Source organism: Miniopterus schreibersii (genome assembly GCF_964146895.1).
Source record: "Miniopterus schreibersii genome assembly, chromosome: 9".
NCBI classification, from domain to species: domain Eukaryota; kingdom Metazoa; phylum Chordata; class Mammalia; order Chiroptera; family Miniopteridae; genus Miniopterus; species Miniopterus schreibersii.
In genome coordinates, this window is record NC_138118.1 from 724322 (window position 1) to 738064 (window position 13743).

General features: G+C 54.1%; 1 protein-coding gene across 1 annotated transcript in view; it reads right to left on the reverse strand.

Moving 5' to 3' along the window:
• Positions 1-13743, reverse strand: part of UBE3C (ubiquitin protein ligase E3C) — a 61282-nt gene that overhangs the window by 30730 nt on the left and 16809 nt on the right. The window contains exons 7-13 of the mRNA XM_081147780.1: positions 11403-11556; positions 10797-11017; positions 10183-10337; positions 9018-9205; positions 5626-5712; positions 739-896; positions 388-620 (exon numbers count right to left, since the gene is read on the reverse strand). Of these exons, the coding sequence (XP_081003906.1) occupies positions 388-620; positions 739-896; positions 5626-5712; positions 9018-9205; positions 10183-10337; positions 10797-11017; positions 11403-11556 (1196 nt within the window). The remainder of the gene's footprint in view (positions 1-387; positions 621-738; positions 897-5625; positions 5713-9017; positions 9206-10182; positions 10338-10796; positions 11018-11402; positions 11557-13743) is intronic.

Genomic DNA, 13743 nt, shown 5'->3' on the forward strand with positions numbered 1-13743 from the left:
CCATTCCACTCTCTCTAAAAAAAAATCAATGGAAAAATATCCTCAGGTGAGGATTTAAAAAGAGAGAGAGAGAGAGCGAGTGCGCAGAAATGGCAAACGCTGGGGGCAGGAGAGGCTGAAAAGGGTAAAGGGCCAAGTACGTGAAAGGGAAGGTGGTGGGCACAGAGCGCCATGTGCAGGTCACTACCACAGGCATGTACACTGGAACCAATATGATGTTATTAACCAGTTTACCCCAACAAATTGAATAAAAAAAAAGTAAAAGAAAAAGGAATAAAGAATATCTAAAACAGCAGCAGAACAGAACAAAAGGGAAGGAGAAGCGAGCTGTCTCCAGGCCTGTGACTGCGCGTCCCGCCCACCGAGGGGCACCCCTGCCCCACTGACCTTGAACAGCTGGATCCACCGCTTCTGCTCCACCTGGACGCACTGCTGCACCTCGGCGCTCGCGGTCACCCCGATGCTCTGGAACGCGGTCGCGTACTCCTCGCGCACCTCGGGCCTGGTCTCGGGGTACGCCAGCTTGATGATCCCGAGGCAGGCGTCCCGGAGGCAGCGGGACAGCACCACCAGCTCCTCCAGAGTGAAGGGCATCAGGGACGACGGCCTCTGACCTACGACTGGAGAACAAGCCCAGGCCCGTCACAATCTTCGGAAGCTGCCCACACACTAACGCCTTCAGAGGACGCAGACCTCTGTCCCCCAAGGGCCGGCACCAGGGGGCCCCTCAAGTCTCACCATCGATGGGGTCCCCGAAGAACTCGTTGTCGTGTATGGAGATCAGCGAGTGACTGAACAAGGAGCTGAACAGGTAGAAGAGGGGGATGATGCGGCCAGAGTCCTCGAAGGACATGGGCGAGCCCCTGGATATGACCTGCAGCAGCGGCACCATGGACCTGGGTGGGGAGAAGACGTGACGCAGACAAGAGTCAGGGAACCCGACATTCATACGAGCAGTGCACCCACGAAGGGAGGGTGAAGTCCTAACAACACAGCTAACAAACAAGTGAAAAACCAGGAACCGCCGGCCACTCTTCACTCATGGCCTGAGCCAGGTCCTCAGATGGCCCTTAGAGGAGCGGCACAAGGAATGCCGCGATTACAGACGCACACTTTACTTTTATGCTGAAACCCCCCTATTTGACACATTCGATAAAGGCAGACCACTCTGGTGCCATGAATTCGCGCAGGGGAATACAAACTCCGGTCAGAAGCTTCAGGAATGAAGCCTCCCCTTCTCTACCCTCGGTCTGTTCCTACTGTCCAAGTTCATCCCCAGCTGTTACTGCTCCTGCTTCTACGAGGAGTCACTGACCACACAGGGCAGCCTAAGGTGAGGTGGTCCCGAGCTCTGGAGTCCCCTCATCTGTCAAGGGCTGTGATGTGTTATAGTTACTTCTCCCACCTCTAATCAGGTCCCTTTCTCTTGTGGTTAATGTGGTCTTTTGTATTACTGAACTTTTAGCTAACACAGGTTCACCCATGAGCTCTTTCCAAACTCTAAGGCCCCATGGTCCCTAAGGCATGTCCAATCAATCCTGGGGTAGTCGATGCTATGGGCACCATGAACATCTATTTCCACAAAACCACACTCAATGAGATGTGACCAGGAGTCAGGAACACCCGTTATCACCTGGCTGCCCAGCAGGCCCACAGTTCTACAGGAGAGCACAGCTGGTGAGGCCAGCAGATGGTCAGTTATTCCCAGGGGGCTTTGCTGGGCTTGGCTGAAGCCCTGGAGCTTCACGGTCTCCAAGGTGCACAGCTCAGGGGAGAGCAGGGCTGAGGACAGGGACCCAGGTGAACTCTGCTCCCATGAGAAGAAACACTCTGGCCATTGTCCCATCTGAACATGCCCCACTCCACAGGCAGTCATAGCACTGAACACTGAGCTCAATGAATTAATGAACCAAAGGGATTGGTCCAAAACTGAACACAGTGAGGATACTACAGGGCCAACTATCCCACGTCATGGACAAAACCAGCGTGACAGGAAAGGGCTGTGCATGTGCAAGATAAAGAAGGGTGGGGCTGCTTAACTGCATGACAGCGGCTACCTCCACAGGACCGAGCCCTGTCTCCCAACTTAGTCCCCACCAAGTCTACTGGGCCATCCACTCAGTAACATTTCACTGACATACGGAAAAAAAAATTTAATGTCATGTTTTGTTGATACTAGTAAAAATAAGTTTTACTTGCCTTGCCACTAAATGCAGAACTACAAAAATAACAGATAATATTGATGAATAAATATTATTAGGGGAACATGGTACAGGTTGAATTAACCACTTGTAATGTGAAGAAAATATTTCCTGAGTCTAAAAAAGTGATAGGCCAGCTTTCAGCTATTATTGCAGTCAATAATCCTTGTACTCAAAATCACCATCACCACCACCATCCTCACCATCCTCACCATCACCACCATCACCATCACCACCATCACCACCATCACCATCACCACCACCACCACCCATCACCACCATCATCACCACCATCACCACCACCACCACCACCACCACCACCACCATCACCACCACCACCATCACCACCACCACCACCATCACCACCATCACCACCACCACCATCACCACCACCACCACCACCACCACCACCACCACCACCACCACCACCATCACCACCACCACCACCATCACCACCACCACCACCACCACCATCACCACCATCACCACCATCACCATCACCACCACCACCACCATCACCACCATCATCATCACCACCACCACCACCACCATCACCACCACCACCACCACCATCACCACCACCACCACCACCATCACCACCATCACCATCACCGTCACCACCATCACCATCACCACCATCACCATCATCACCACCACCACCATCATCAGCCTCACCATCAACATGAGTTTACCCACATGTCTGTCAGGATGCATAAAATTCTTATATTGGTTCCCTAAAATAAGACTGGGGCAATTCTTTAGCATTAGCTTCTTTGTTCTCTTTAACCCACTGTGGGGTTGCAAGAAATTAATCATTTTCATTCTATTGACAAAAGCTGTGCCTGGCAAGAAGGGTCAGCTATGTGCCCGTGTTGTGATGCAGCCGGGGCATAAATGAAACATGTCTCTTGATTCTCTGCTGACTGCTCTTTCTGCCATAAACACTAACTCAAATATTCCCCTGAAAGCAGGCCAGTTTCAAAGGCTTATGTGCAAATGAAAAGCCTATGACTTTACTGTAATGGAAAGACACTGAGTGGTAACAAGCGGATCAGGAGCACCGACGAGACCTCAGGCAATCCCGGGCCTCTCTGTATCTGCCTCTGAACCACGGACCTCAGGCTGGGCCTGGCTACCCTCCCCCACCCCCCAAATGGAAGGGCCTCTCTCCCACCCGGCAGAAGCTTCTACGGAACGTGTTCCTGCCTAAACTGCTTGGGCTGCTGGAAGTTCCACTTACTACCAGTGACGATGACAGGGAAAGCAGCGGTCACATGCGACAAGCGCAGTCCCTGCTGAGGGAGACACAGCAGGGGCCACGCCAGCCTGGGCTGAGGGCCCACCTGCTGGTTGCACACAGAGGGTCCCCCACCTCCGTGTGGTTCAGCTAAAGGATGTCTGACGGAGAGTGGAAACCCCTGGCCCTGGTGCCTCCACCTTCCCCTGCACCCCAGTCACCAAGGAGCCCGTGAGGAGTAGATCCCAGGCCTCCAACCCCATCCCCGAACCCAAGGCTCGGGTGGGACAGAAAAGGAACACCAGACCTGCCCTCGGACGTCTCACACCCACTGCAGCTCAGAGGCCCCAGCTGGGCTCGTCTTGCTACAAAACTGCTTTTGAGTTAAAGTCATTGCCTTTTCCAGAAATATCAGGCATTTTTTCCAAAAGTCAATGTGATAAGATATAATCTAGGATTGATTAACACACTGAGTTTCTCGAGAGACTTTATTTTAATAAATTAAACAAGTAAAAAGAAACTCCAATTCTCACATTGGCTTTTTAAAAATAATTAGTTTTTAAAAAATGTGTAGAGTCTCTCGTCTTTCTCTCGCACACCATGACTCCATCCGTTCAGGAGGAGACAACTGGGGAAACAAGCAGGCAGCCCAGGGAAGGGCCTCGGTTGCTAAGCGGAGACACTCGCAGGTCAGCGGTAATTTCCTGTCCCAGTGACCCCCAATCTCCCTTTGCCTAAACAAACCTGTCACTCAGGAAAGCCAAGGCTGAAATGCACCCAAAGTGAAACAGAACACCCCTCAAACAGTACACTCCAACCGAAAATGCAGAGGACGGAGGACACCGCCCGGCTTCCCTATCTCGGCTTCGCAGCCCACTGTGGACACAAGACAATGAAGCAACCTCTGAAAGCTGCCATTCAAGTAAAACGAAACAGAAAGAACAGTTCTGTACAGAGGATGTGGACCATGGCTCCTTGCAGGGCTGACTGTCCCTGATGCTAAGGCACTAAAACGGCCTCCTTTCTCTACAAACCACACTGACCAGCTCGAGGCCAGAGCCCTCAACACAGACTCCACCGAAACATCACACCCCCAGCCCCAGTGCCAACGACCACGCCCACATTCTGGACACTCCACCCTCACCCCCAAGCATCCCTTCTTTCAACTGCTTGTCCCTCTCCTTCAAAAAAACATAACACACCAAAGAACAAAAAAAACAAAACCAAACAAAAAGAAACACTCTTCTGCCCAGTCTCGCTCTCGGCCTCAGTCCTGCTGAGTCTCGGCCTCAGTCCTGCTCGGCTGGCTCCCGGCTGGGCCCCAACAGCAACACCGTCTCCAGGGCAGGGGCCTCACAGCAGCTTCATTCTGAGGTTCCATCTCCAGGAGACCGAGCCACACAGGCCTTTCTGGGGCCAGTGCAGAGGGACCCTGCAGACCTCTGAGGGGCCGTTCCACACAGAGCCGGCCATGGCACTCTACACACACATTCATTCTGTGCCTGCTGCTTGTGCGATTACCATGTGTAAAGAAACGAATCCCCCCCCCCCCCAGCAACACAGCGATTCAGACAGGAGAAACCAAATTGCTTCAACATGAAGTTTCAGCCCAGCCGGCGTGGCTCAGTGGTCGAGCATCACCTATGAACCAGGAGGTCAGGGTTCAATTCCCGGTCAGGGCACAGGCCTGGGTTGCAGGCTCCTTGATCCCCAGCAGGGGATGTGCAGGAGGCAGCCGATCCATGACACTCTCTCATTGATGGTTTCTCTCTCTCTCCCTTCCTCTGAAATAAAAACATAAAAAAAAGTTTTAAGGAACCAGCTTCTACAATATTTGACATCTTTTAAGGTTCGAAATGGTGTGAAATTTGCTTCAAACCCTGTTTTCACTCTCAAAAGCACAGGAAGATCATGAGGAGCAAAGAATTTTGAAGCCTCTAGTTTCCAAAATGACTAGATTTTTAAAACAAATTTACCCTCAGATGAAGCCATACTCTTAATAACATGTACAGGTAAACAACTGCAAAATTGGCATTATTTCTTCTTGTGAAGTTCGGACCATCTAGAAGTTATCTTCTAACATGGAATGAGCCAGATCTGAGCAGGACTTAAAAACGCCTCCCGCTATTCTGCATTCACTTGCCGCTCTCTGTCCTCAAGCTCCGTCCAGGAGACCCGGGCACCTACCCTGTGACCATCCGCGTTGTCATGGACGATATGAGGACCCAGAGGTGCCGCAGGAACCTGGCGTTGAAGGCTAAGCTGTAGAGGAGCCTGGAAAGGAGCCGGGAAACGGGAGTCAGCAGGTCCTTGCCCAGGACATTCCCTCGAGACGGGGGCACGCCGAGGACGCTGCACAGCCCGGAACACGCCTCTGTCACCACCGCCAGTGCATGTGCCGCGTGGGCTGCACCACCCGGGCCACGAGCAGCGGGCTTCGCAGGGACCCTGCTGCGCCCAGAGAGCCACCAGGACAGCCGAGCCTGCCCCTCTCTGAGGCACAGCTCGAAGCACGCCGACACCCTACGCTGTTACGTGTCACTACTGTTACTGCCAACGTGCGTTTAGGAACTTCAAATGTTCAGTGACTGACTCTGAGTCACCCTTCTTGAAACAGGACATAAAAATGTTTTTTGTGTTTTTTGTTAATTCTCACCTGAGGATATTCTTTCCATTGCTTTTCAGAGAGAGAGGGAGGGAGACAACACTGTGAAAGAGACCCAGGAACGGCTGCCTCCCGCAACCCCGACCAGGCCGGGGCGAGCCCAAAGCCCAGGTGCGTGCCCTTGACCGCGAATCGAATCCTTGACCCTTGGGTGCGCAGGCCGGCACGCTAACCGCCGAGCCACACCGGCAAGGGCAGTTCCATATTTCTTTATACGGCCTAACAATCAATGTTACACAGAGATTAAAACTTCAAATCCCACCCGGCCAGGCACAGCTCAGCGGCTGAGCATCGACCTGGGATCCAGGAGACTGCGGTTTGATTCCCGGTCAGGGCACATGCGCGGGTTGTGAGATCGATCCCGTCGGGGGCGTGCAGGAGGCAGCCGATCCATGACTCTCATCACTGATGTTTCTCTCTCTCTCTCCCTCTCCCTTCTTCTCTCTGAAATCAATAAAGATATATTTAAAGTACAAACAAAAAACCTGCAAATCCCAACTCTGGGAACAGAGGGACTGAAGTGAGCCTGGGAGAACTTGAGAGCGACCTACCGACCTGGGAATCCACTAACCCTGCTTTAAGCACCTTTTAAAAAAGCTAAGACCTGGACGGCTGGCTCAGCTGGTTGAACGCCACCCTGTACACCAAAAGGCTGTGGGTTTGACTCCAGGTGGGGACACATGCCCAGGCTGCAGGTTCGGCCCCAGGCTGGGGTGTGTGCAGGAGGCAGCGTATGGACGTATCAGTGTTTCTCTCTCTTTCCCTTCCTCTATAAAATCAATGAACATGTCCTCAGGTGAGGATTACAAAAGGAAGTTGAAAGCAGTTAAAAATCCTCAGCTGTTAAGGAAAGCCTACTTGCTCCTTGGTGAACTATGGGGAACAGTCTCAATATTTAAAACCTAATACATTTAAAACAAAAATAAGACTCCTGGAGCAGTTTCTTGGAGGAAACAGGCGCTGTGCTCACAGCCAGCCCACACGGACACCCGCTGGACAGGGCTCCCTAGAAACCCAGAGCAGTGATCACGGCCCAGCCGGTGGACTTTGCCCTGCAATAAAAGCAAGCAGCCCACCCCGCTCCAGGGCCGTTCCCTCAGATCTCACATCCTGCTCTCATGCAATTAGCCCCAGGAAGCTAATCACCTAATCGAAGATCACAGCTCCCTAGCACCTGACTTCCTCCGCAGCAATAAACACCAGCTGGCTAAGACAGCACCTAATTAGCTGCCCGCATCGGTGCTCACAGGCAGCTTCTGTAGGTGACGCCCCTACACGGTTCATTCCAAAGACTGTCCTCACCAGAGCAGCGGCTCTTTCATGCTGTGGGCCAGCGACTGATAAAGGTGACGCAGGTCACCTGACACAGCATAGGACCCACTAGAGACAGCTGTCCAGCAGGTGGCCTGTGGCCTGTCTCTCAGTTCCTACACCTGCTGCATATTTCTGCACTTAAATATTTTTCTGTTGAATTCCTAAGAAATTGCTAAACTGTCACTTAAAACAGAGGAAAAAATAGTTCAAGATTTCAGTCACAGTGACCCTAGCACAAGTCAGCCATTTTAACAGGTACATTTTGTTCCTCTTGAACGTTTAATTCAAAAAAATTTCTAATATATATTCTATCTATGTCAGAGAGGAAGGGAGAGAAATACCACTGACGAGTCACTGATGGGCCGCCACCTGCACGCCCTGCTGGGGATGGAGCTGCAGCTCCGGCCTGTGCCCCCACTGGGCATCGGACCCCGACCTCCAGGGTCCCAGGTGGGTGCTCGACCGCTGGCCACGCCGGGCTGCGCACATTAGGAAACCAAGCTCTCAAGTGCCCGAGCACACTGCCAGGGGCGTCTGATAGAAAGCATGGAAAGGCCTAAAACAACACGTCATATTTGGGGTAACTACAGGCATGAGCCCAACTAGGGCTAGGCCTAGACTTCGCATCCCCACGACAAGGCGGCTGGTTCATCTGCTACCCGGACCTGGCCCCCCGGCGCCTGCGGGCCTAGAAAGAGACCCGAGTCCTCCCCACGCATGCCAGGGTGACCACCCCGCGCCCCAGCAGGGGCCCACAGGGACGGGGGCCCACAGGGACAGAGGCCCACAGGGATTGGGGATCCACAGGGATTGGGGCCCACAGGGACAGAGGCCCACAGGGATGGGGGCCCACAGGGATTGGGGCCCACAGGGATTGGGGCCCACAGGGACGGGGGCCCACAGGGACGGGGGCCCACAGGGACAGAGGCCCACAGGGATTGGGGGCCCACAGGGATTGGGGCCCACAGGGACGGGGGCCCATAGGGACAGGGGCCCACAGGGATTGGGGGCCCACAGGGATTGGGGCCCACAGGGACGGGGGCCCACAGGGACAGGGGCCCACAGGGACAGGGGCCCACAGGGACAGAGGCCCACAGAGATTGGGGGCCCACAGGGATTGGGGGCCACAGGGACGGGGGCCCACAGGGACAGAGGCCCACAGGGATTGGGGGCCCACAGGGATTGGGGGCCACAGGGACGGGGGCCCACAGGGACAGAGGCCCACAGAGATTGGGGGCCCACAGGGATTGGGGGCCACAGGGACGGGGGCCCACAGGGACAGAGGCCCACAGGGATTGGGGCCCACAGGGACGGGGGCCCACAGGGATTGGGGGCCCACAGGGATTGGGGGCCCACAGGGACAGGGGCCCACAGGGACAGGGGCCCACAGGGACAGAGGCCCACAGAGATTGGGGGCCCACAGGGATTGGGGCCCACAGGGACGGGGGCCCACAGGGACAGAGGCCCACAGGGATTGGGGGCCCACAGGGATTGGGGCCCACAGGGATTGGGGATCCACAGGGACTGGGGACCCACAGGACCGGGACCCAGGCGCTGACGGGATGGAACCGCCCCCGGCCCCGCCGCGCCCCCCACATGCCTGACACGCGGCACCACGAGGCGCTGCTGCACCAGCAGCGAGTGGCAGATGCCGGCCATGAGCGCGAAGGCCTCCTCGCCGGCCGTGTCGCGCCGCACGAGGCTGAGCAGCGTGTTGGTCTGGCGCTTCGAGTCGAGCTTGCGCAGGCACTCCTCCGTTATGTGCGGCAGCGACAGCCTCCCGTCCGCCTGCAACACACGGGTCTCAGCCACCCGCCCGCCCCGCCCGGCCCTGCGCAGCGCCCCGTGACCGGTCCCAGCCGGGGCTCTCGGCCCGAGTGGACAGACACCCCTGAGGCGCCCTCTCTGCCGGAGCGCCGCGGCATGGAGGCCGTCTCACCCCCGCTGATGAGCACCGGCCCTCTCCCTCCCTCCACCGCACCTGCTCTCGCTGCCCTGGCCCCTCCCTGAGGTGAGGCTTCGTACTGACCCCACAGAAGACGTGACGCCTGTCAGAGCCACATCCCAAGTCACTTCAGTTGTGTGATTAAAAAGAAAGAGAGATCGGTGGCAGACACACCGCTTAAGACACACAGAGGATGTGTGTGTGACTGGACACACAGCCGGCAAGGCTGGGCAAGACAGGAGTGTGACAACGCGCTAAAGTAAATCGTGACACGTGCCATCCACAGTGTTGCTTGGTGCTCACCCGACAGGGTGAGAAGGAACGTAACCTGTTCCCTCCCAGGGGCCAGGGAGCGATGCTAATGGGCCCAGGTTCTCCCTGGAATGGAGAAATGTTCTAAAATCGGGCCGTGGTGGTGGCTGCCCAGGGCTGTTACTATACTGGAAAAACCCACTGAATTGTACATCACTTAAAAGGGTGAATATTATGCTCAGGTGCACCTCAAAAAAGCTGTAATAAAAAATTCTTATAACAACAGAGGACTGGCTGGCTGCCTGGCACACAGTAAGGGCACCTCCGAGAACTGGAAACTAAATTCATGTACAATCCGACCCTACTGTGCACAGGAACCAAACCCAGAACTCTGCCCCGCACGAGTCCTCGTGTGTGGCCTGCCAACCGCAGGACGGCCCCTGTGGGAGAGGAGAGCGAGCGTGTGCAGCTGAGGCTGGAGTGCCTTCATGCACTATGTACACCCACACTAAAGCAGGTGGACACAGAGTCAAAGACAACTTCCCGGTCCACTGCAGCCGGGGCTCACCGGCACGCTCCTCCGCTGGTCGGCCTCCCCGCTCTCATCTTCCGAGTCACTGGCTGAGTCCTGGCAGCTCGCACTGGCAGGTGCGACCGGCAACTGGGAAAGGAAGGTCTGGAGCACACGCAGGTACAGCAGCAGCCCTTCCTCAGAGAGGGTCCCTGCGTGAGAGAACCAGCGGTAACGTTCAATCAGGACGACCCAAGAGAAACGGAGAGGAGCACTTTCCTTACACTCAGGGGCTGCTGACCAAAAGTCACTGAAGCTCTAACGCTTGTGTGGACGTGTCAAAGCGTGTCGGACAAAGAGGCTAGAAGCTCGAACATTACAATTCAGCATGAACGGGAGGCACCTGCACACATCCCTGTTCTCCCGCTCGATGCTGACATCCTGCTACCCATGTGGCCCGTCAGGTGTCTAGCCTGGCATCTGTGCCGTGCCCAGAACCTCCCCAGGGACAGGGACGCTGTCCTGACAGTCCCACAGCCAGTGCGCCCTCCCAAGAAGCTTCACTGCAGAGGCCACGCCAGCAGTGACCCTGCCCGGCACCGCCCTCTCCCGACCCACCTGCCGGCACCACCTACGCGTGAGCTCAGGTGAAATGCAGCTGCTATTCGTACCCAGATAATTTTCACCAACAGTTAAGACAAAGTAGAAGAGCCATGGCGCGTGCCCCCTGGTCCTGGAGGCCCCGCTCTCCACCGACAGCAGTGCATCCAGGAAGGGCTCGAAAGGGAACGTGGCCTGGGCGTCCGCCAGCGCGGGGATGAGGAACTGGAACACCTGGTCGGTGAGAGGAGCCGCCAAGCACTCCCCCGTGAAGGCCGCGAACACCTGCCGCCTGAGAAGGAAAAGCGCGGCTTACAGACACCACAGCCCACCATTCCCAAAACCCACGGTCAAACCACCCTCCACACTAATCAGAGCTAAGCACTCGACACCCACGGACTGCCCAGGAAGGAGCCCCTCGCTGTGTCTTCTCTGCTAAAAAACCTGCAGTGACTGTATCTTTGGAAGCTGCCAGAAAGCGGGAAACACCCAGGTCTTCAGAATTACAAGTTTATGTTAGGGTCCAGGCCACACAGAAAGCAATTTTCCTTTAAACCAATCACATGAGTAATGAAGACTCGGACTTTCAAGTCTATTATTTAAGATAGCACCCCGTGTCAGAGTTACTGGTAGACTCAGATCTCGTGAAATTACGAAATAAACTACCCCGCTCTTACCTGGCGCCTTCAGGGCAGGAGTTGTAGGTAAAGTGCAACGGTTTCAGGACATTGTCTAACAAAGTTTTCGCTATAGGAACTCGAGATAAATCAGAATACTCAATACTTGATGGAAGCTTGCTGTTAATTAACAAATAGAGAGCTCTATAATACCCTAAAAGAAAGGAAAAAGACCTTCAAAATGTGGTACCTTTTCTTATATGAGGAAAAAATTGTCAGTTTTAAAATGCTTTTTATAAAACTCATCTGTCCAAACTTAAGTGAACTCTTCAACATTTTATTAAGGAAAGCTTTATAAACAAATACGAAAGTCGCCTGAAAGGTATATAAACTCCATGCACCCAGCACCTGAATGACGGCCACAGCCGCCCCCTAGCCCCACCCATCTGAAGCAAGTCCAAGACACAACCGCTTCCCTGTGCTGTCCAAGACGAGGGCTTCATCTTTCTCAAAAACACCACTATCGCAGCGAAAAGAGATCAACAGCAATTCCTTAATATCACAAATACCTAGTCAGTGTTCACCTGCCTCACGTTACACATTTTACTTAACTAGTTTGCTTGAATCAGGATCCACATAAGGCCCACATAACGGGATTTTAAAAATCTATCTCTAAAGCACCCACTGCGCTGTCCTCGCCGACACTCAGACTGTCCTCTCTCCGGCCAATGGAGTGACTCTGGGGGGCTCCTGGGACCCAGTGGTCACCAGGGGCATCTCTCCTTTCACTCATCCAGTCTCACCTTGTCGTCTCCTCACTGGGACCTGGGTCGGCCTTGTCTCCAGGACTTAAGTCCTTTAGAGGAACCTGTATCTCTTTGGGTCACAGACGGGCACCGAGGACTCAACTGTTTAGAGGCAGAAGCAACGACTCCCACGACCTGTCTGAGCAGTCGGTGGGAGTCCTGGTGGTGTCCCAATGACTCAGGTCACACCTGCCCTTCCTCGGAAACAGGCGCAGCCTGTGGACACCTCACTACCGCAGACACGTGGGTGCGCCTGAGAAACAGCCACTGCTCCGCCTTGGAAAACAGCCCGTCCAGCTGTGCACCTGGGTCGTGCTCACTACGCAGTGGCCCCTCAGCGCTCTATCCTCAGACCCACTGTGCCAACCTCCCGACTCCAACCTACGGACAGTGATGACCAGTGAAACCCAACAAGGGAGCTCCAGAGCTTTTCTGCTGTAAAACTAAGGAGATGCCAACACAGTAAGAATGACATGTGTGCTGCTATGCTGAGGACACACTGCGAGGGTCACGGCAGGAACACCCACGAGGCGCACGCCGCTGATCTGCTGGAGCACGACAGTGCCCGGCTCAGCAGCAGCCCCACGCGATGTCAGCACACGAGGGCGGCAACCCTGCGGGTAACCCCGGAGCTGTAATAAACAGGCTGGGGTGCCAGGGAGCAGTCTAGCGACACAGCTGGGGGCCGTGCGCGGGCATGGAGGCGGCGGCTTCAGTGCCTGGCTCTGGAGCATTTCCAGCCTCTATACGTTTCAAGCCAGGGCGTGTTTAGTTACCTTTACACTTAGAAATGAGAAAAGTAAACATTCTAACTGAATGCTTAGCTTTAAATCAATATACTTGGTACATCAATAAATACAATGGACCATTTCTAATGATCACTAATTTGTTTTAAAAAATCAAATTTCAATTTACTTTTAATTAATTCCCCAACCTTTCAGCAAACTAAGTAGGGTTCCTTTTTTTTTAAAAAACCTAAGCCAAACAGTAAGGTTGGGGTGTATAAGAGTTTCATGTTTACAGTTTTAACCCTGAGGATTTAATTAGTAGATTTAACTTAGATTACCCTATCACTTCAAGCAAACAAAAGTGAACTTACTTAAGCTTTTGTCAGCAACCACTGCTTCCCAGAAGTACCACAGCTCGTCTTACAACTAAGAACATGTATTTTTAATGCTTACTACACTCTGTAGTACAAGCCCTGAAGTATTTGACTTTCTACCTGGGAATCAGATTTAAATTTTTTTATTTCATATTGTTTAATTCATCATTAAACTCTTAAAATCATAGGCATTTCATAGTCTTTCTCCAAAACGGCGTCACCGGTGTGTCATCAGCGCCCTCATCTTAGGAAGAGGGTCCTTGCATAACAGCTTTAACGGTGGGCTGGGAGAAAACCCAAGTAAACCAGTGTCTTCCTCTCCTCTGTGAACCGAGGTGATGGCACATCTCCTCCCGCCCGGTGCCACCCAGTCACGGAGGGCTGGCGGCTGCACCGCAGACAGCAGGACCAGCGTGCCGGGGCCATGGCTGGCAGCAAACATACACTAACCCGCCTCCTTCACAAGCGAAGGGACAACGTAAGTGCAGAGACC